General features: G+C 36.3%; 1 protein-coding gene across 4 annotated transcripts in view; it reads left to right on the top strand.

Annotated features, from left to right (window-relative positions):
- The window catches only part of ARHGAP29 (Rho GTPase activating protein 29), a 75,044-nt gene extending 57,910 nt beyond the window's left edge, over nt 1–17,134 (top strand). For all 4 annotated transcript variants that reach the window (XM_054592166.1, XM_054592162.1, XM_054592163.1 and 1 more), the window contains 11 exons: nt 424–581; nt 1,139–1,278; nt 1,537–1,641; nt 3,874–3,972; nt 5,279–5,418; nt 5,691–5,879; nt 6,151–6,288; nt 10,827–11,059; nt 12,283–12,613; nt 12,743–12,851; nt 14,898–17,134. In XM_054592166.1, the coding sequence (XP_054448141.1) occupies nt 424–581; nt 1,139–1,278; nt 1,537–1,641; nt 3,874–3,972; nt 5,279–5,418; nt 5,691–5,879; nt 6,151–6,288; nt 10,827–11,059; nt 12,283–12,613; nt 12,743–12,851; nt 14,898–15,778 (2,523 nt within the window). In that variant the 3' untranslated portion in view covers nt 15,779–17,134. The remainder of the gene's footprint in view (nt 1–423; nt 582–1,138; nt 1,279–1,536; nt 1,642–3,873; nt 3,973–5,278; nt 5,419–5,690; nt 5,880–6,150; nt 6,289–10,826; nt 11,060–12,282; nt 12,614–12,742; nt 12,852–14,897) is intronic.
- The last annotated feature ends 5,798 nt before the right edge of the window (nt 17,135–22,932 follow it).

The raw sequence follows: 22,932 nt of genomic DNA, 5'->3' as shown, positions 1-22,932 counted from the left end.
AAATTGAGTACTCTAGGATACATTATACATATAAAGCATTTCTATTTTTATAGGATTGAAAATGAAAAGTCACATAAGAGTTTAGATAATTATGGTAGACCATTAGAGTACAGAGCTGGGATCCTCAAAAATACATTTAATTCCCAAAATTGTGAACCAGTAGGGACATGGGGCTATATTTTTTTAACTTTTCAGTTTAAAGCATTTTGCTGGAAGTGATTGCTCCTAGATATTGTATTAAAACTCTTGTTTTCTGACCTAGCCCTTGCACAAAGTCAGGAAAATAGTATGCTCACGATGATATTCAGTGTTGTGTGCTTCACTGTACTGCCTTTCTCTCGGTGATGTCACTTGAAATAAATGTGTATTTACATAGATTCTGTATATCATACATTATTTTGCCTTTTGTCTCTGTGATCATAGGTAACAGTTAACCTCTTCCAGATGCAACAACTTCAGGCCACCTCCCTTGCAAACAACTTACAGTCTTTCTGTGATAGAGCCAAACTCTATGACCCAGGTCAAGAGTATAGTAAGTTTGTCAAGGCCACAAATTCAACCGAAGAAGAAAAAGTTGATGGGTGAGAATTAATGATAACTGAAATTTTTTTCAAGAGATAATATTTATTGCTAAGTTTCTATCTGGTATAGTGTCTTTTTTTTTTTTTTTTTTTTTTTACCATTTGTAGATTTGGCAGATTTAACTTTAAAATATTATTTGAATTTTAAAATATTATTTAAGATGTAACTCACTTGAGAGTAAAAAAGCTTTCCATTTGACCCAGTGCTCAGTTCTTGGAGATTTAGAAACCTTTTGAGAATGGCAAATCATGATCATACCTATTTTGAATATTTAGTACACAGATTTTACTGACATTTTCCACAGAGATTATACAAAAAGTTTAACCATGATATGAATTGACTTTGCTTTTGCTTCTCTTTACTATATTTCAGCTGTAATGAGTACAAATGATTAAGTTTTATACATAACTCCTTCAGGAAATTAAACCATGTAATATGGTTCTTAATATTTAGTTAAATTACATTACTTAAATTAACATTTTTCTGAAAATAGAATAAAATAGCCTGATTATTAGTCATTCTTCTCAGTGATTGATTTTATTTGGGTTTTTCTTAGGAATGTAACTAAACAATTAACAAATAGTTCCCACACTTCTGGATATGGACCTGCGGATTCGTTAGAGGATGTTGTGCGCCTTCCTGACAGCTCTAATAAGATAGAAGAGGACAGATGTTCTAACAGTGTAGATATAACAGGTAGTTTTTCACATTAAAGACAGCACTAATCTTATGAAAGATCAAATTGTTTAAATATGATTGTTAAAGGAGTTGTGGCCCTGGAATGTAAAAATTGGCCTTGAGCTATAACTTCACAGTTTTAAGCGCTGTGCTTGTCTTAGAATCGTTTATCGATTACGATTTATGAAACTTGATACATCTCATTTTATATAATGTCAGTATTTTGCCTTATGAACCATCTGAGCCAAGTTGAACTTTAAATATTTTTTCTTAAAGGTCCTTCTTTTATAAGGTCATGGACGTTTGGGATGTTCAGCGACTCTGAGAGCACTGGAGGAAGCAGTGAGTCTAGATCTCTGGATTCGGAATCTATAAGTCCAGGTATGTAAATATTTAAGTCTAGCAGTGAAAAGTCAGTGGAAGATTAAAATATTCCTCAAGAGGAATAAAAGGTAGTTATAAAAAACTACCTTATTTTTATAATGAATTATGTCATAGAGAGCAGTATGCACATATATGTGTACAGTTAGAAGAAAAATAATAAACCATTCTACATTCACCACTCAAAGAAATAGAACATTATCAGTATACTAGGTCCCTGTGTACACCTCCTTGATAACATTGCCCTATTCCACCAGAATAAAAGAACCTTCTGAATTTTGTTCATCATTCCCTAGCTATTTTAGATGTTTTAGTACCTGAAACTAGTTGAGCTTTACCCACTTCAGAATGATACACAGATGGAACGACACTGTTCCTTTTGGACTTTCATGTCTTTTTTTTTTTTTGAGGTCCAAATTGATGCAAGTAGCCATCTTTAATTTTATACTGTATACTTTGGGTGGTGGTCTATTCTGTGAACATAACTGTCTTCCATCTTTTGGATTGTTTTGTAACTAATTGCTATAATGAACAGTATAGTTAACACTGATTCTTTTAACTGATTACTTATTCTTATAAATTTTTTAAAAATGTACTTTAAAGTACATTGATAATCTCATGCTCTCTAGAGAAGCAGAGAAGGTGTTTTTGAGGCTGCCATCATGGCTCCAAAGAGAATAACATGCCGTAGGTGATACAGCTAGCAGGAGAAGGTAGCCCTTGAACTCAGGAGATTTTTACTTCAACATTTGTTCTTCTCCACTTCTCTACCAAAGACTGCTCCAGTTCTGTTCTTCTGGCAACGCACTTGCCTCCTAGGATCTTAGCACTATGGGAGATAACGTTAGTGGCTTGAACCACAAAGTCCAAGGCATTATTTTTTAGTGTTCTACATATTATAGAAATTCATGTAAATAAATTCCTTGAACTTAAGTTAGAAATAGTTTCCACGCAACACTGGTATTTGTAGGCTTACTGTGTCTTCCTTTAAAACAAGCTCTGTTCAAGGGACACCCTGGAGAAGAGAGCCTAAATATTTAACTAAATATTTGTAATTACCTTTATAAAAAACAATGTGGGTTGAGAAATTAAGAGCTTTTCTAGAGAAAACCCTAAATTATTTGGAATCCTGTAAGACTTCAGGTAAATTAGACAAAAATGCAGAAACTGGTCACATGATAAATGGGTGAAGACCTCAGGATACTTAGCTTGGGAAAGAGGAAACTTGGGGACACAACAGCTGTCCTTAAACATGGAAGGCTAGAGTGCGTTTGCTTATTCCTTTAGGGAGAAGTATGACCCAAGGCTAGGATTTATAGAGAGGCAGATTTATGCTCAATAATGTAAGAAAGCCATTTTACAATTAGAATGGTTCTAAAAATGGAATATGTGACCTCATGATTTCTCAGTCACTGGGGACACATTCAAAGCGAAAACCCAGTAACTACCTTTCAGCATATTGTTCAGAGGAATCTTTTCAAGGGGAGGTTGTTGGTTTAGATCATTTTTAAAGCTCTCTCTGTCTCTAAACCTTAGACAGTTAAGACCCTGAGTTAAATGAATTCTTAACTATAACCCTGTTTCTCATATCAGCAGGGAACAACTAAACCTCATTGCCTAGTTGGGCTACTTCTGAACATGCCTTGTTACACATGGCCATGTCTTTTGCTGACATAGTGCATCCTGTGCTCTCAGCTCTCTGTCAGGAATCATTGTTCCTGGTTCCCAGTCTCTTGTATTACTGATAACATAAATGTGGTATTACTGTTGTGTGGCTGAACTTAAAGATTTTTTGTGTATTTTACAAAGCTTTAGGTTATACGCATTTATTTATAGCTTGATTCAAGAAGCATTTAATGACAACTTTGCCACTATGCCAGCCACTCTGTCAGATGTTAGTTAGATAGAAGATGTGAATGGAAAATACTCCCTGTCTTGTAGAGCTTACAGTCTCTAACACTTACTGTCAAAAACTGACAATTAAGGTCTCATTGAGATGTGTGATCCTCAGTTTTACATTTATCTAGAAAAGTCAGTTTGGGTTCAGTTTTCTTTTGTTCCCAGGAATAAATATCAGAAGTTCCTGTATCCAAAGTCTGAGAATGGAAACAAATTTTTTACACTATAGCTAATAAAATTGTATGACTGTATTATTCAAAAGATGTTGTCATTACCCATTTATAAAATTCTATAGGTTATAGTCATGTAATTGTAGTCATAATTTTATTTTAGGAGACTTTCATCGAAAACTTCCACGAACTCCGTCCAGTGGAACCATGTCTTCTGCAGATGATCTAGACGAAAGAGAGCCACCTTCCCCTTCAGAAGCTGGTATGACATTCTGAATGTCCCTGAATCAAGCTCTCACTAAACCAATTGAATCAGTAGCACTGCATGATATTAGGAAAACAGTGTAATTCAAAGAATTAATTTGCTATGTATTAAACAAAATGCATTTTAATGACAAATACGTCAAACATATCCCAACAAATTATGTGTAAGTATGGGTTGATAATATATTAATCAGATGTTACAAATACAGATACAAGGAGCAAAACTACTAGATCTAAAATGTATTAGCATGGAGCCCTGGCCAGTGTGACTCAAATTGGTTGGAACATCATCCTGTACACCTGAAGGTTGTGGGTTTAATTCCTGGTCAGGGCACATGCCTAAGTTGCAGGTTCAGTCCCTGGTCAGGGATCATATGGGAAGCAACCAATCGATATTTCTCTCTCTCCCCCTCCCCCCTTGCCCTCTACATCTCCCTCTCTCCCCCCTCCATTTCCCCACTTCTTCCCTCTCTAAAATCAATAAATATTTTTAAAAATAAAATAATGTGTTAGCATGGTGCTAAAATAGGCTAGATATTTTGATCTTTCATAAACCTAATATAGTGACTTAATTGTTAAAAGGGTTGCCATGCATGAGAACTTCTGAAAAAGCCTCTTCAAAAGAAACAGCAAGGAACTACGCAGGAAGAGTAAATAAATATACTTCTTGAAACAAGGAAAATTGTGAATATTGAAGGATATGAAAGAGAAATCTGTTACCTTAATGACTTGAATTAGACTCATATAAATTAGTTATGTGTATTTGAAATCTCCAGATATCTGTTTTGGCATCATTTTCTGAAATAATATAGAACATTTGATCTCCAGCAAGATACTCATATCTTACTAACTAATATTACCTATAATTTTATAATGATTTAATAATAGCATTATCCTTAATGTGGATAATGCTGATGACACAGTAACCTCATACAGCTAGTTTTCTTTGAAGCTTTTAGAAAAGAGAATGTAATGCCACCTATGGAACACCCATCCCAGTTCAGTTAAGGGTATATTAATGACAGTGTTAACTTCCTGATTCTGAAAACATTATGATGTATTATTTTAGAAGTATCTTAACTGGTTTAGTGGTGACTTTTATTCATTGCTAAAATGTTTGATAAATGTGTGCCTTGTAAGAGATTTCTAAATTAGATCCTTATTTTGATGTTACAGATTCAAAATAATAGCTTCTTGTAACATATGAATGATTGTAAAGTCTAAACATTTTTCAAAATATACTATCTGTGGGAAAAAATTAGTCATTTTACGATTCTTATATAACAATCTGTTTCTATTACAAGGACCCAATTCACTTGGAACATATAAGAAAACATTGATGTCAAAGGCAGCTCTCACTCACAAGTTTCGCAAATGGAGATCCCCCACAAAATGTAGGGATTGTGAAAGCATTGTAGTATTCCAAGGTGTTGAATGTGAAGAGGTAAGATTTTTCTGGAATTACATTAGCCCCTTAACCTTTTTGGTTTTTACTTTTTTGTCATTAATTTTACTGATTAGGATCTTTTGCAAATAAGTTGAACCACAGCGCACCTTCTACAAATTTATATTTCATTTTGCTATTAAATATATTTCAGACACTGCAAGTAATACCTTTTAAATTCATTTTTGTTGTGTTACCACTCTCTCTATAGTTTGTCCAGTTGTGAATAGTTTTAAGGTAAGTTAACCAGTTTTAAATTGTTATTTTTTTAGTGTCTGCTTGTTTGTCACCGAAAGTGTTTGGAAAATTTAGTCATCATTTGTGGTCATCAAAAACTTCTGGGGAAAATACACTTATTTGGAGCAGAATTCACACAAGTTGCAAAAAAGGAACCAGATGGCATCCCTTTTATACTCAAAATGTGTGCCTCAGAGATTGAAAGTAGAGCCTTGTGTTTACAGGTACATTGTAACTCTTAAAATTACAAGTTTTAAACATAAATCTTTGTGTGATTTGTTCTAATGATAAAAAGACTTTAAAGGAAGACAGTGCTCTTAATTTTTATTGTCACCTATTTTATTTAGATCTATTTGGAAAATATTACCTTCACCCAAGTTTTTGCTAAAATGTTAATAAAAATTGAAGTAGACACATCAAATGTATGTGTATGTCCACATTTAGCCATTTGTACTAAAGCAGAATTTTACAATATTTCCCCCTTTTCTCCTCAAGGGAATTTATCGTGTATGTGGAAACAAAATAAAAACTGAAAAACTGTGTCAAGCTTTGGAAAATGGAATGCACTTGGTAGACATTTCAGAATTTAGTTCACATGACATCTGTGACGTCTTGAAATTATATCTTCGACAGGTAAAGTTTTTACGCTTGGAAACTACCATTAACTAGAAAAAAGCAAAAATATGATTTATATTTTGCTGATTACATTTGCTATTCATGTATTTTCATTGACATAGACCATATTAATATCTTTCTTCTTAATGTATAACAAAGTATATATAAATATATGTAAAGTTTACAGACCAGTAGCTATAAAGACAAACACGCATTTACCATCACCTAGCTTAAGGAAATAGAACACTGCTATATTTTTTAAAAGGGTCCTATGTGCCCCGCTCCATTGCAGCCTGTAACTCTGCCCCAGTGGTCTTTTCTAACCATGTTAACAACTCCTTCTCTTTTTTCTAATATACGTGTTGTGTATTTCTAAACAGTGTATCATTAAGTTTTAGAAAGCTAAGCAGAAAGCATACAATCTAGCTGTGTAAGGAAAGGCTATTTTTCACATTGTTATACGAAGGGTTGATTCAATAAGAACAGTGTCTGGCTTATAGTCCAGCTATATACCTCCATTGGTATTTGTAAAATAGCTGTTTTGGGAGGTCAGTGGTAAAGGTTATGAACGCATCCTGGAAGTTCACCACACATGGGGCATCAGGCAAAACTACCTAGAAGCCGGGTACTGGAAGTTCAGCAGGAATATGGTCAGGGAGTGGGCTGCTGGATATTTGCTGTTTCTTTGCTTACTGTAAACTTATAAACTTGTGGTTTACAGACTTAGGTCCAAAGGAAACACTTCAGGTGGGGTAAGATAAGTGGCCTTCATGGCTTTAAGGAGCAGCTTGTGGAAGGGCTGCTGGAACAATCAGCACATTTTCATGATGAGCCAAGTATTAAACATGACCTGGGCTAAGCCCAGCTGCCTTCTGTCCTCTGGTGAAAATGAAGAAGACAGTTACAGAAAGCATAGTGACCATGGTTGTTAACATGTTGCTCTCCAGTGTTCTGTTCTCCAGCTGTTATCCGGGACCTTTCTTCTCCACCATCTTCTCATTTGTGAGGAAACACCTGTCTTCTGTGTTTTGTAATGGTCTCTTCTTCCATTTTAGTCATGCCCATCTTTTGAGCAAGGTGGCATAAGAGTAAATATTGGATTGGCCAAAAAGTCCATTTAGTTTTTACCATAAAATAAAAGACGTATTTTTCATTTTCACCAATAACTATTAATTTGGATACTTTGAGTATGTCAGCTCTCTTCCACATGGTATAACATTGATTGTTCTCAATTAATATCTTCACTTGGTCATTATCAACTTAAACTGATCTCCCTGACCATGAAGCATCATCCAGCAAGAAATCTCTAGCACAAAACTTTGCAAACCTCTTTTGACATGTTTGATTGGTTACAGCACCTTCTCCATACACTGCACAAATCTTTTTTTTGCATTTTTACCTTTCTTGAAATAATAAAGCATAATGTGCCAAAAATGTATATTTTATTCCATGTTGAGTATCTAAATGGCTGCACAAAAATTCACCAATTTTGATGTTTTTTTTAAATGCACGCAGATATGACACTGTCACAATGCAGTCTAACAAAATTGTTTCGAATGAAGTTAAAGACAACTAGGCGCTACTAGATCCATCTTATGGGAAAAAAACAAATGAACATTTTGGCCTTATTTATCTGCCTTTATTCTGTTTTCTTGATGGGGAATGGAAGAGTATGGATAGTGTAGAAGATTATAGCATTCTAGGCTGGAAGGTTTTTCTTCAGAATTTTGAAGCCATTTCTCTAGTTCTCTTTGAAGCCTTAGACCCTTCACTTTCTTGATTGTTTGTAGGTGGCCTATTTTTTCCTCTCTGAAAGCTTGTAGAATCTTCTTTTTCTCCCTATTCGAAAATTTCACAATGAAGTGCCTTGACATGGGTGTATTTCATCTATTTCAGACACTCCGTGAGTTCTGTCATTCTGGTTACTTGTCCCTTAGTTCTTGGAACTTTTAGTCCATTGCTTATTTTCTCCCCTCTGTTTTCTTTCTGGAACTTCTGTTTGGATACTTGACAAGTTGAACTGGTTCTGTAGTTCCTTTTTTTCTATTGTTCATTATTTTTGTTTTTGTTTTCTTCTAACACTTTCTAGGAGATTTCCTCAGCTTTTCTTTCACCCCTACTGTAATTATTTCATTTCTAAGTTCATGTTTAAATTTCTAAAAATTCTGGTTCTCTTTTCTTTTATGGCATTCCTTCTTTTTTAATAAATACAATATCTTACTCACCTAACGGTATTCATAGCTTTTTAAAAAAGGGTTCTTTTCTCTGTTTAGCCTCTAGCCCTGTCTAGTACAAATGTAATGTGAGCCCCATATATAATGTTAAATTTTCTAGTATTTATAAAAAGAAAAAACAGGTGAAGTTAACTTTAATATTATATTTAACATTGAAAATATATGTGTATCTAGTCAGTATTTTAAAATTATTGATTAAATATTTTTTGTTATTGTTATTGTCAGAGTCTTTAAAATGTGGTGTGCATTTTTATTAGAAGCACATGTCAATTCAGACCAGCCACATTTCCAGTGCTCAGTAGCCCTATGCAGCTAGTGGCCACCATTTAGACAGTATAGTTTTAGAGCTTCAAGTTGGTTTTTTTCTACCTATTTTGATTTGTCTTTCGTGGTTGTCTCCCAACTCTTAAAATGAAAGAGTTGGGAATTAAAATGACTTTGGAAGCTTTTGGATATATGAAGGCTTTGAAGATTTGAGCTTTACAGTAATTTGATCTGGGTGGGTTGTTTGGGAAGCACCTGATGCCTGCATCTCTAGGTCTGTTCTTAGGTTGGTCAACACCTCAGAGAAGGGTCTTCTATTGCCTAGAGGGGTGGTGCCAGGCTTTGGGAGACAAGTAGGGTAAGGAGGCTCTAGGATCTCAGCATTCAGCATGCATACAGCCACTAGATCTCTATTTTTAGATAGTTGCTCACTTGTTTCTTGTGCTTCGCATTGCCCATCCAGAAAACCCTCAGTTTTACACTGCTCAGAAAAGAAATCTCCAAGCTTCTGGGCAAGAGGTTGCTCAGGAACATGGAATGGAGACAATGATCGAGAGATCTAGTGCTTCTTGGATAGCTCACCCTCCTTCACAATTAGAAGACCTCATGCTGACAGCCCTTGAGTCTCCCTAGGATCCTGTAAACCGTGTTGAATTTCAGTTTGAAACTGCAACTTTCTTGGGCCAGCTAAGTCAGTACTTGTTCATCTGCTCTTCGGCTGTAAATGTTGGACCTGCCATGTTAGCCCAGGAAACTGTCGATCTCTATAATGACGTTTTACAGGATTCTCAGCCGAAAATGCAAACAAGTTATCTTTGAATGACTGTAAATTTCAGTTAATCATCTTTTATCTCTTCTAGCCGGTCAGGGAAGGAAATGAATGGGGTCCAGTACTATCAGCTCTCATCCTGTCTCAGGAATACTATGTGACCAAGACTTCAGTGTAGGAAGCCATACTCAAATCTGCAGTATTAGAGAGTAGCCTTCATTTTACTCATATATCATGTGAGGACTCTGAAACTCCAAGAGGTTAAGTTACCTTCTTTAGATTGCAGAGTGGTGGAGGTAGAAAGTATTCTCAAAGTGTCCCTCTCTGGGACCAGCAGGGGAAACTAGATGAGCAGGTGCCTACCTCATCACAGACAGTACAGGACATCAGCTAGGCAGAGGTACACTGTATTTTCTGTCACTGAGTAGTGGAAACACTGAAGTAAGTTATACCAGTAGACAGAGCAAGGCGGCATACCCATTGATAGTTTGAGAGAGGAACTTTTTCTGTTGACCTGCTTATAGCAATTCAAGTTTTATTTAAAAATTAGGTAAATAAACTGTTGACAGTTTCTTTCTTGTGAGTCATATTATCTTATGCTAATCTTCAGTCTGATTTAAGTAAAAGCCAAGGACCCTATGGCATTTTGTTTTTCTGTTTCTCCCATACTAATGAAACTCAAGAGTATAAGATTTTTCTAATTAATTTGACTTATTTTGTGTATCATTATGGATTTGTTTCATTAAACAGTTGAAGATTATGCTAACTTTGGGGCAATAATGAACATAAAGTTTATAGAGTTTTACTATCAGTTAACTCATTTTTTATTATTTTTTTAATAAGTATTTATTTACTTTTAGAGGGGAAGGGAGGGAGGAAGAGAGGGAAAGAAACGTCAATGTGTGAGAGAAACATTAATGTGTGAGAGAAACATCGATCAGTTGCCTCTTGCACGCCCCCAACTGGAGATCTGTCCCGCAACCCCGGCATGTGACCTGTCTGGAAATCGAATTGGGGATCTTTCAGTTCGCAGACTGGCACTCAATCCACTAAGCCACACCAGCAAAGGCATTCATTTTTAATAAAGATATGATTTATGGTGATTATGTCAGATTCACTTTATAGATCACATCTATAGCAAATATATGTACATTTCTAAATGTACATATTGACCTTAAAAGACTTGTTAATCTAAAGAAACATGCTAAACCATTCAATAGCTACTTAGTAATTATTAACAGGGAGGGAAATGACAGAATAACATTTCCAATGTAATTTTATTTCTTTAGCTCCCAGAACCATTTATTTTATTCCGATTGTACAAGGAATTTATAGACCTTGCAAAAGAGATCCAACATGTAAATGAAGAGCAAGAGACAAAAAAGGATAGCCTTGAAGACAAAAAATGGCCAAGTACATGTATAGAAATAAATCGAATTCTCCTAAAGAGCAAAGACCTTCTACGACAATTGCCAGCATCAAATTTTAACAGTCTTCATTACCTCATAGTGCATCTTAAGCGGTAAGAACTTTCTATAAGAAGAGTATCCATTAGTGGATGGATAATTGATCGGCTTTTGTTGGGGTTTTTAATTGTGGTAAAACACAAATTTACCATCTTAGTCATTTTTAAATGTACAGTTTAGTAGTATTAAGTACATTCACATTGTTGTGCTCTTGTTCTTAAGTGAGCATTTCATTTCTAACATGTGTTAGGGAAAGGGGGATAATGAATGTATTCATGCAGCCAACATCTTTCCCTCTGGTGCCTTGTTTGTGCCAGACTCTGGCTGGGGGAGCAAGAATGAAAACACAAGATTTTTGTCATCTGTTCTGTGTGTCAGCTTTGAGGGGCAGACCTGCAGACAAGTGCAGAACAGCACCATTCCTGTTCTAATGGAGCTAAGCACAGTATGTGGGGGTTGGAGGGGTGGGTCACGAATCAGAGGGGGTAGCCCTAACCCCCCTGACTTGAAGAACTAAATAGTGGTTTGGCGGCAGAGAATGTGCAGAAGAGCATTCCTGGCAGAGGGTAACAGACACAGAGATGAGAAATCAATCTGCATTTGGGAAGTAGAAGTAATTTGGTTTAGGCTCATATATAACAGAAATTTGCAGGAGTGAGGTAGGTAGAGGCCTGGTAAAGAAAATCTTACATACCTGGCAGATGACTTGACTGTCTTCCTTCTGTATCTACTAAGGAATTTTGAGCCAGGAATTTGACATGCTTAGATTTGCCTGTGAGATCTTTCTGGGAGCAGTATGGAGAATGGTTTAGAGGAGAGGTCTTTACTGCAATTCAGATTTCCTTGAGTTCCACAGGAATAAAAGGTGATGAGAACTTGAAATAAGGCTAGAGCAGTGGGCATGACAATAGAACAGAGAGACCTTTAGGAGTAGAATCAGCTAGGCCTGAAGACTAGCTGTGGGCAATGAGAGAGAACTTGACAATGATATTTAAGTTTCCAGCCTAAAGAAACCTACAACCTATAGCTTTTAGGGTTTTGGTTTTGGTTTTTAATTTCTGCTGGTAAAACTTTGGTAGTTCCTTCTACTTACTTAAATTATATCTTGATATTATAAAATTCAGCTTGGTGTGTGGTCAGCATTTAATCAAGTAAATATATTTCTTTTCTTAGACTTCTGCAGATCATTTTTTCTGCACCCTTCCCCACCCATTGTTAACTACCATTAAGGAAATCTAACAGACAAATCTCATACAGCTTAATGTGTTCTACTTTGCAGAGTCGTTGATCATGCAGAGGAAAACAAGATGAACTCCAAAAATTTGGGGGTGATATTTGGACCAAGTCTCATTAGACCAAGGCCCACAACTGCTCCTATCACCATCTCCTCTCTTGCTGAGTACTCAAATCAAGCACGGCTGGTAGAGTTCCTCATTACTTACTCCCAGAAGATCTTTGATGGGTCCCTACAGCCACAAGATGTAGTTGTGTGTAGTACAGGTAGTGTTGCACCTCCAGTGGAACAAGGCTGTCTTCTGAAGCCTCTGTTATCACCAGAAGAAAGAGACCCAGAACATTTCATGAAGCCACTGTTTTTCTCTTCAAAGGAAGTGAGTTTTGTCCTTTATGGAATTGTGTTGGAACTTTGTAATGTTTATGTTTAAGTTAAAAATCTTTGAACTGTTTATTGTGATGTATGTTTTGCCTCTTCAAGTTTAAAAATTCTCTCCCATCAACAGGATATCCATACCACAGATAGTGAAAACAAAATTCTTGAAGCAACTGTATCATTTGAGGAATCAGAACGAAAGCAGAATGCGTTAGAAAAATGTGATACATGTCTCATTGGTGAGTGGCCATGTAAAATATGTGTTTGCTGACTTAAAACTATGTTAATAAACCATGATTAAAAGCCAAAAAACTTAGACTCCTAGCGCTCCTAAAATTTTTTTAAAATGCTTTACTTGTCACCTGCCTTTAACACATTGAGCACATGTGTGTATATGTCTTTTTATTTCCTTGACTGCAGTCATTTTTTCACTGTATGATAATTTTGCATCACTGTATGCAGTGATTGGTAACTGTAAGACTGGTGGAATGTCTTCCATTTATTACTGTAATACTATATATTACTAGAGCTAAATTCCACTTTTTAAAAATTCAGCCATATGTGTTAAATTTGGTGTATAATCAAATAGCAGTGACATAGCCTGACTGGGCCTAAAAGGTAGGGAAGCTAACATTCATTAAGTGCCTGCCTGCTCTCTGCTAAGCACTGTTTATTGTTTTGATTTCATTTATATGATTTAACCTTCATAACAGTGCTGTAAAGTAGGTAGTGTTAGCCTCATTTGGCCATAGCCTAATAGTGTGAGTGAGGTGAAATCATGCCAGAAGTCATCCCCTAATAAATAGTTCAGTCTGTATTTGAACCTATGTTTGAGCTTATTTCACTGTCCCATGATCTAGGACTCCCAATTAGAATAGTTTATAATAATAAATGTCATTTGTGAGTGCTTATTGTATACCAAATCTGAGCACTTTTCATGATTAGATCATAAGGCTGCACATCAACAAAGATCCAGTTATGATTCTCTTTTGACAAATGAAGACCCTGAGGGACAGTGAGATTGCCTCGCCCAGTGCAGAAGTGGTAGAGCTGAGCTAAAGCCAGCACCTGGGCTTCTGTGTATGCGCTCTTATCCATTAGGCTATGAGTTTTTCCCTCGGAACTTAAGAATATACTTTTGCTAGTGTCCAAGCCTGAACACAATGAGTCAGATACCTCAGAGTGGTCTGTAAACATGGGCATGGAAAACAACAGAGCGTTGCTTTGGAAGCCCAGGGAAGAGAGGTCAGCTGTGTCAGGTGAGGAGGGAGGGCAGATGAGATGACTGACTGGGATTCTGATGGGCGCCTGTCAGCAGACTGTTGCCCAAAAGAGGCAAATGAACAGAGGGCTGAAATTTTCCAGAAATGGAAATATTTTAGGGGAGAAATAGCAGAATGAAACAGGGCTTAACGGAATTCAGAGTTCTAGTTTGAGAAAGCACGGGCTTTGGGTCTAGACTTGATAGGAAAGAGAAGAAGATAAGTCTGCGAGTAAACAGTAAGTGGAGCAAATGGCAATTTTTTCCTTAAAGTAAAACTATTAAACCTTAATTGGATAGGATGAATGTTACAGTCCATTCATTAATTGATCAGATTGAAAGCCATCTAAAGCACTTCATGTAATGCGCTCTCACTGTGGGTTGAGTGTGACTGAAAAGCAGATTTAGGGAGTTGGCAAGAGCATTGGGATTCAGGGGCACCTGTATTTGGCTGGCCTGTAAATTGCTGTAACTTTTCTGAGGTGAATTTACAAATGTCTGTCCGTTGAAATTGTGACAACCCTTTAACCCAGCAATTACTTGTTTGTTCATGCACAGCACATAAAAAGAAATACTTCAGCCAGTGTTTTTATTTTAATTAACCTGTAGTGGATTTTGTAGGTGTTTGTTATATTTATTTAGTAAACATAAAATCCTAACATTTCTATTCAGAGCCCACCTTTAAATTTCTCTCCATAGCCCTGGCCAGGTAGCTCGATTGTAGTGTCATCCCAGTACGCCTATGTTGTGGGTTCAATCCTTGGTCAGGGCACATACAAGAGTCAACCAAGTAATGCATAAATAAGTGTAACAACAAATCGATGTGTTCTCCTCCTTCTTCTCACTCTAAAATCAGTAACTAAAAAATTTTTTAAAAACTCCTTTGCATAGGTAACTGAAACTACCTTGAAAAAAATATGTAAAACCATTGTTGTTTTGAGAGCATGTTTGTAACTCATTTAGACTCTCTCATTAACCAGGTTTCAGGAAGTTTGATTTTCAAATAAATCTGTTCCTTTTTCAGACAACAAAGTGCGTTTGCTTGTAGACCAAGGACTTGAATCAGCGGCACATAAGACAGAAGATGTTTGTAAAACCTCCAAGCCATTTACTCTGAAATCCGATAGGGAAACAAACAGTGTTGTTGAGAGGTATACTCCAAGGACCAAGAATAGACCTGCAAGTTTGCCCGTGGATAGACTGCTGCTTCTTGCAAGCCCTTCCCATGAGAGAAATGGCAGAAATATGGGAAATGTAAACTCAGACAAATTTTGCAAGAATCCCACCTTTGAAGGAGTTAATACCCCTACTGTTTGTTGCAAATTTGATGGCTTTGACCAACAAACTCTACAAAACACTGGGGAGAAACAGTATGAACAAAATGACCTAAATGCAAAGTCTGCAGTGATTGTACCCAATGCACTCCAGGAAGGAGGAGTGGTGACGAGCATCAGGATTGGTGGGGATCATCCAGTCAGTGCTACCCAGCCCAATAAGCCATACCCAGAACCAGTCAGGTCAGCGAGACAGGTGTCAGAGGGACGGTCCTCTGACTCTTGCCCTCCTGCCCTTGTCAGAGCACCCAGAACATTGCAGCCCCAGCACTGGACAACATTTTATAAACCACGTGCTCCCGCTGGTAGTGTAAGAGGGGCTGAGGAGAAATCTGCAGCATCTTCCCCAACAGTGCCTCCTGGCACAGCTCCTGCTTCTCAGGAGCAAGTGCTGAAATCAATTTCAGACTCAGAAAATGCACCAGCTTGTCCCTTGCAGCCCACAAGTAAACCTAAGGAGAACTGTGAGGAGCGTGACTTGCCTGATGTGCACCCAACATGTCAGAGACCAAGGCTTAAACGAATGCAACAATTTGAAGACCTTGAAGATGAAGCCCCACAGTTTGTGTAGGGTTGTGAAAATTCAGTTTTTCTTCTTCAGTTGTTTTGTTTTGTGGTATTGTGTTTGTTTTGTGAAAGAATTTTGACAGGGCCCCTTTTGTATAGGATTGCCAAATCGTGGAGTTTGCTTTTTGTCATTGTATTGTGTTATATCCTGTATTGGTTGTATTGAATGGTAGAATGTTTTGATAGGGCCACATCTGTGTCTCACTGGAATTGTCTGTATTTTTGAAGTTGTGAATAAGTAGGTAAACTCATATTTTTTAAAGTTTAGTTGATTCTCTCCATAAAATGGTCCATTTAAATGCATCCCTAATATATGATCTAGTTCTCAACTAATAGCTGTCATTGGGAAAAATCATCTTTATTTTTTTGAAATAAAACTATGTGCTTATTTATAAAAGGAATGTTTCTGAATGCAAGTGCCTGAAAGATCTTTGTTTTGTATGACTTTTTAAAACACGGTTTTATAGTGTGTCTTTGACCATTGTGCTTTTTACAGTATGTATGCAACCTTTTATTTTTCAATTGGCAAGTTACTTTTTAATACTCATGTAGTGGCCAAAAAGCTTGCAAATCTGTGTTTAATTGCATTCCAATTAATTGCCAGATTTACAAGTGGTAGTTCAGTTGTACAAAGAAAATGCACTTAAACCTGTTTCAGAATTATATAGTGCAGTTATGTCTTATTTGGCTTTAGATGGTTTTAATACATTTAATAGTTTTTTATGTTTTAGCTTTGTTCTACAGTAACTTTTGTTGTTCAACAGTTCGGAACCTTTTGGTATTTTACATAACGGTCCAAAAAATGTTTTAAAATTTAATGCATTTCCTCTTGATATTGTCGGCGTTTAAAAGAAATTTCTTTTGTATGAAATGTTTTTACTTATGAATAATTTTGTGTACTTTTTCTACCTGGACTTTAACCATTGACAATGTATGTTTCCTATGAATCGTGCAAAGATTTATTTAAGTTGATTCTAAGTATAGTTCAGTTAAGCCTTATTGTTTGAAACTCAAGAGGAGGTATAGATGATTGGATATATTCATGTATAAGTTTCCCATTTTTTAGAACTAGTGCAATTCTGTTATTTTCTGGGTTTCATCATTTTGCCTAAAATAGGATATAAAAGGGACAAAAAAGTAGCCTTTTTATATGTGTGATTTCTATTTGTAGTAAATACTTTTGTATGACGATATTGTACTGGATAAAATATATATTAATCTGTTAAATTATCTCAACTTCTGTGGCTTCTTTGAAATTGTTGCCTCTTAGGGGATGAAACTTAAAGGCTTATTAACCATTGGCATAGTGATCAACACTTGGGCTCATATCTCTTGACTTACTACAACATGGAATTTATTTTATGGGAAGTTATATAATTTTATGGCTACAAAAACCTAAAAAGGAAATAAGATCCAACAGTTACTGAGCCCTCTCTATGTGCCATGAACTCTACTAAGTTCCTGCATAAATCATATCAAGTTCACAGCAGCCCATAGTGTTGGTAGGAAAGTATTTTATTATTCCTGTGTTATAGATAAGGAAACTGGAGCTTAGTTAAATGATACATTCTGGGTTCCACAGTTGTAACAGTTGGGGTCAAGTCTCAAACACAGGGGTCAGAGTCTGATGGTTAGTGCCCTTAATGTCTGTATAATTACTAAGTAATCGTATCAGGTAATGTTTAACAATAGAAAATTCACCTTTGGTGGCATTAAGTACATTCACATTGTTTTGTAACCATGACCACTACCCATCTCCAGAACTTTCTCATCATCCCATACTGAAACTTAGAAAATGTACTTTTAAACTCCTTCAGTTTCTTTTTACTGTATTGAGACAACCCAATGAAAGAATATATAATCAACATGCCTCTTTATTTCCCCTCACCATTAATCCTCACAGTGAGAGTTCTGCTTTGGGAGGGTTTCTGCTGTTAGGGCTCTCCGACAACTTGTCCAGCTGAAGCTGTTAGTCTGTAGACACTTTTTAGTTTCCTGGGGCATTAAACAAGTATCCCCTGAGGACTTGCTGCTCTAGAGAAGCCACAGTGTGCATTGTGCCCTGATACCCAGTAACTTGGTGGCACTCCATCAGGAAGTTAGTTTTATGGCACACGGAAAGAATGTGAGCCAGAGGAAAGGGCATTTGGTGGGGAGTCCCTTTAGAGCTGCCAATCCACCAGAGAGCTTTGTAGAAAGCATATTGTTTCCAAGAAGTCATTAGAGAAGGGTTGATAATAACTTCCCCACATAGGTGTGTTTTACATGCTGAGAATTAAAATTTATGAGTATTATAATTACTTTGAGTGCACCTTAGGCAATGTATTTCTTTTGATACAGAGATGAAGGTAGGATCCCTATGAGAGATTTGTTGCCTAGAGATCTCAGAAGCAAACAGAATCATACCTCTCTTCCTTGGGTGATTTAAAGATGGTACTGTGGTTACACTATTCCAACTAGGACTGTGTTACAATATTTGTACAAGTATAAAAATCTCTCTAAATGGCAAACTCTGTATTTTTCTGACAAGTTATAGTCAACATAATTCTTTGCATTTTCTTTCCCAGAGGCAGGAAATTGTTTTGATGTGTTGGTGTGATTATAAATGTAGACAATTCAGTAACTACAGTTACAGTAATTAAAATTTAGCTAAGTTGCTACATTTACAATAAATATGCAAAAGTCAGTTGTATTTCTGTGTATCGCCAACTAACAAAATGAAAGCTTTTAGATCTCTTAAACAATAGCATAAATAATTTGAAATACCTGAGAATAAATCTAACAAAATATATACAAGATCTTCATGGAGAAAATTTTAGATATCAACAAGCATTCAAGGAGATCTTAAATAAATAGAATGTTCCATGATATACATGGACTTGAAGTAACATTGTAAAGATGTTCATTTAGCTTACATTTATTTATAGATTTCACTGTAGTCCCATCCAGTGTGATTTTTGAACCATTTGAAAATTGCAGGAACGATGTCCCATTACCCTTAAATACTTTTAGTCATATATCCTTAAAACAAGAACATTCCCACCTAACATACCATAGTGGGACCATTAAAGTCAAGAGGTCAACATCAGCATATGACACCTAATCCACAGATGACATTCAAATTTGCTAACTGTCCCGCTAATGTTTCTCCCTGTCCTGGCATCCCAGGCCAGGATCGTGCAGTGCATTTAGCTGTCCTCTCTCTCTCAATCTGGAACAGTTTTTTCAGCCTTTTCTTTCATGACCTTGACACTTTCGAAGAGTATAGGCCAGGTATTATATGGAATGTCCCTTAGATTGGGTTTTTCTGATCTTTCTTCATGATTAGGTTCAGGATACATATTTTTGTTAGAAATACCACAGAAATGATGTATTCTCACTGTATCATACCATGAGGTACACAATATCAAATTGTCCCATTCCTGATAAATGTTAACTTTGATCACTTGGTTAAGGTAGTTTCTCCATGGTAAAGTTAATAAAAAGAACTTCATGAGGAGATTCTTTGAGACTGTGTAAATGTCCTGTTCCTTACCAAATTGTCATCAGTTAGTTGAGGTTTGTTAACACTTCTTGCTTAAATCAATTATTACTATTATGGTTGTCAAATGGTTGCTTATGCTTTGACTGATACTCTACTGTAAGAACAGCCCCTTCTCCATTTGATCATTTGTTTATTCATTTATATGAGTATGTACTCACAGGTTTTTACTTTATTCCGTAAGTAGAATATACAATATATTATTGTCATTTATTTTGATACTGAACTTTTCCCAGATTTGGTCTAGGGGAATCTCTTCAGGCTCACTTCTATTTCCCTTTGACTTTTCGAGCTCTTCCTTATTTTTTGACACATGAAGGTATCAAGCTTATCTTGTGCTTTTCCCTGCCCCAGCCATTTTTCCAAGCAGCCCTGGTTTTTTAAAAAGGAAAATAGTATGTGGAAAACAAGAGCTGAATAGTGCTCATTGCTACTGGAAAATCACTGGTTTTAAGCCCTATTGGTGGACAAATGAAATACATGTGTGTATAAACACAGACATACATATAAATGTATTTCTGTATATACATATACATTGAAAACCTTGAGTTCACATTGATAACCTTCAATTCTAGTTCAGTACTTCAGGGTTTAATCTAGTCTTTACATATTTGTAACTCCTTCCTCTCTTAGTGGGAAACCTGGCTCCCATAATCCTAAATATATTATTTGCTTACTCTTCCTTTATGTTTCAACCTCCCAACAGTGCCATCAAGCTCCAATTATGCTAAGTAGGTCCTCCACTACTGCTGCCCTGGTCCTAACCACACGGGTCCCTTAGTGCCAGCTGAAACCCTTGTGAAGACGAGGGCAGCTGAATCCTTGTCCCCTGGTACTGTCAATCCTGACCATGCCGTTTAAATCCGAGGGCCTGGTCATCTGGCTGAACCCTCCACCCCAACAGGAAGGAGAGGGAAGGGATAAATTCATCTTTTGATTATGAGCGCCGATTAATTACTTGTTTATTGAATTTATTTGGAAAACTTTAAATATGAATAGTTATACATGTTTCTAAGAAATATTTAAACATTTTCTTATGAAATTATAGAAAGTTTAAATGATGATTTGCTATCCCTTCTCTGACTCAGCTCTAATACTTGCAAATAATTTTAAAATAGTACTTCCTGTAATAACTAAACCATATTACATATGCTGTTTTTTAATGCCTTTACAATTAGCCAGTTTAATTACTCTACATATATAAAATCAGCTTGCTTTTCAGGAAATAGAGTAAAAGACACTAGTTGTCCATGTTTCTGAGTTATAAGTACTATTTAGGTATGTTGTTGGCTTTTAAGTAAACAACTTGAAATCTGTCTCAGGTTTCTCCATCCTGTCCTGCCCACTCCTCACTGGATATTTTAAGTCTTTCTTAGAGTGCTGAAAGAATTGAAAAGATGGTGTAACAGTGTAACCAGTGAGTTTTCATTACCTAGGCAAGGGTGTCCAGCCTTTTAGTGTCTCTGGGCCACACTGGAAAGAGTTGTCTTGGGCCACACATTAAATACACAAACACTAATGAAAAAAAATCTCATAATGTTTTAAGTAAATTTACAATTTTGTGTTGGGCCGCATTCATAGACATCCTGGACCACGGGTTGGACACCCCTGATAGAGAGTGCTGAGTACCAAGTGAACGTGGCCCAGAAATATAAAAATCAGCACATAGACCCAAGTGTGGTAGGATCTTACGATGGCAGGCACAGAGGCTGGCATGTAATAGTTGTTGTCTGCTAAATTAACTATATCAGGTTTCATCTTACATCAGAAATTTGCTTTTTGAGATCTACTTCCAGTGAAGTCTAAACTTCCCAGTATCCAACTATTTTCTTCAAAGTTGTGAAAATTCATCTAGTTATTTGGCAGTCAAATCAGAATGTGTTGTGATTCAAGACAGGAGAAAGCAGTGAATCTGAATTCTCCAACTGCAAGTGCAGATTCAGATTCAGTGACAGTTTTAAGTGACTTTTGTTTTAAATTGTAAATGCAGAAGTGTGTAAATGTATATGTTTCATCTAAAGTGTAACTAGAATGACCTCCCATATCCCCCCAACCCCCTTAATAGAATGCTAAGAAGCTACCAGAGCACCCGCCCCCGCCGCACCCACACGCACACCAGCTATAACCACTGTTTTGAATTTTCTGTTAATCATTCCCTGGCTTTTTAAAAAATTCGCTACCTATGTGTTATTTAATTTTGCCTGTTTTTATTTTGTTTTGTTTTTTTTAACATTTTGCAAGTGAGATCATTGATTCTTTTATGGCTTGCTTCTTACATTCACCATGTTTTTGAGATTAATCCATGTAGATGTTTCTAGCTGCAAACATTTTTCCTTTTGCGTTTAAAAAAAGAAAAAGACTACTGGGAAGTATGCCTGTGGTAAAGATACCATAATTTATTACGCATCCCACTGTTGATAGACATTTAGGTTGCTTCCAGTTTTATTGTCACTGAACGATGCTGCATTGAAAACTTAATTTTTACCTTTTCTTTCCTTCGCTTTTGTTTTAAACAGAGTTGCTTGTGGTTGTCATCTAGTTTAATCTTGCACCAAAGCAGGTATTCTTAACTGTCTTTATAGCAAATAGACTTCAAAGAGGTTAAATAACTTATTATAAGTTATATAGCTAATAAGAAAGGGTGATAGAACTTGAACCCAGTGCCTTTATTATAAATTTTGTCTTTAAATTCTGTTTATAAATTCTGTCTTTCTAAATTATTGCATCTTTATTTTTTTTTAAAGACAGAAGCTGTCATAAATCTTGTATGTTTAGGCTATATTTTTTTCTTTCTAGTTGCTAGGATACTGAATTTTAGTGTTATCATATCCCAACTTCAAAGTCATTCTTAGTGTTTGTGTGTTAAAGCTTATTCATTTAGTTGTAACTGTTGCATCTAAAGTTGCCGAAGTTTGCCTGCATTATAGCTGGTTTTGTAGCTTAAACTTTGTTAATGATGAGAGATCAATGGAGCCGGTAACCAGATTGACATGCTTATCCCTCCTCTCTGTCTCAGAACAACACTGTCCTGGAGAGCTTTTGAAGATTTTAAGCATACAGAATATAGGGTTTGCACGAGACCTCTTAGCTGCTTCTCCTAATTAGGAAAATATTTAACAAGCCAGGTGAGAAATGGGCCCTAAATTAAGCTGCTGTCTGTGGACATGATGACCTAAATTCCAATTTGTTTTCAGAAACATAATTGACAGGGATCAGTGACTCATGTGAGTGTGGGGGAGTTGAGAGTGGAGTTGGGCAGGGTAGGGAAAAGGATGCTTAACCTGGAAGCCGGGGACTTACTAGCTTTCTTTTAATAACCTATTGAGAACTGAAGGTTAAATTTCAGCACCTTGCCTGTTCCTTTAAGGCAAAGTGAAATCCCATGACTGAGTTAAATGGAGGCAGTTTTTGTGTTAGCATTCTCTAAGGAAGCAATTTATGATTAGATCTGTTGTCACATGAAATGCATCATTTTATGATTTGCTGAGTTCCCAAAACTAAAAAAGTATCCAAGACAAAAACTAAACAACTATTTACAAGGATTATTATCAGCAAGGAAATTGGGCTAGATAATCTGTGAAGTCCTTTCAAGCTCTGATCCTGAAGCTGTGGCCTTG

Source organism: Pteronotus mesoamericanus, unplaced genomic scaffold (genome assembly GCF_021234165.1).
Source record: "Pteronotus mesoamericanus isolate MK-2021 breed Mesoamerican mustached bat unplaced genomic scaffold, CSHL_Meso_final scaffold_31, whole genome shotgun sequence".
NCBI classification, from domain to species: domain Eukaryota; kingdom Metazoa; phylum Chordata; class Mammalia; order Chiroptera; family Mormoopidae; genus Pteronotus; species Pteronotus mesoamericanus.
This window is presented reverse-complemented; position numbering and strand designations above follow the sequence as displayed.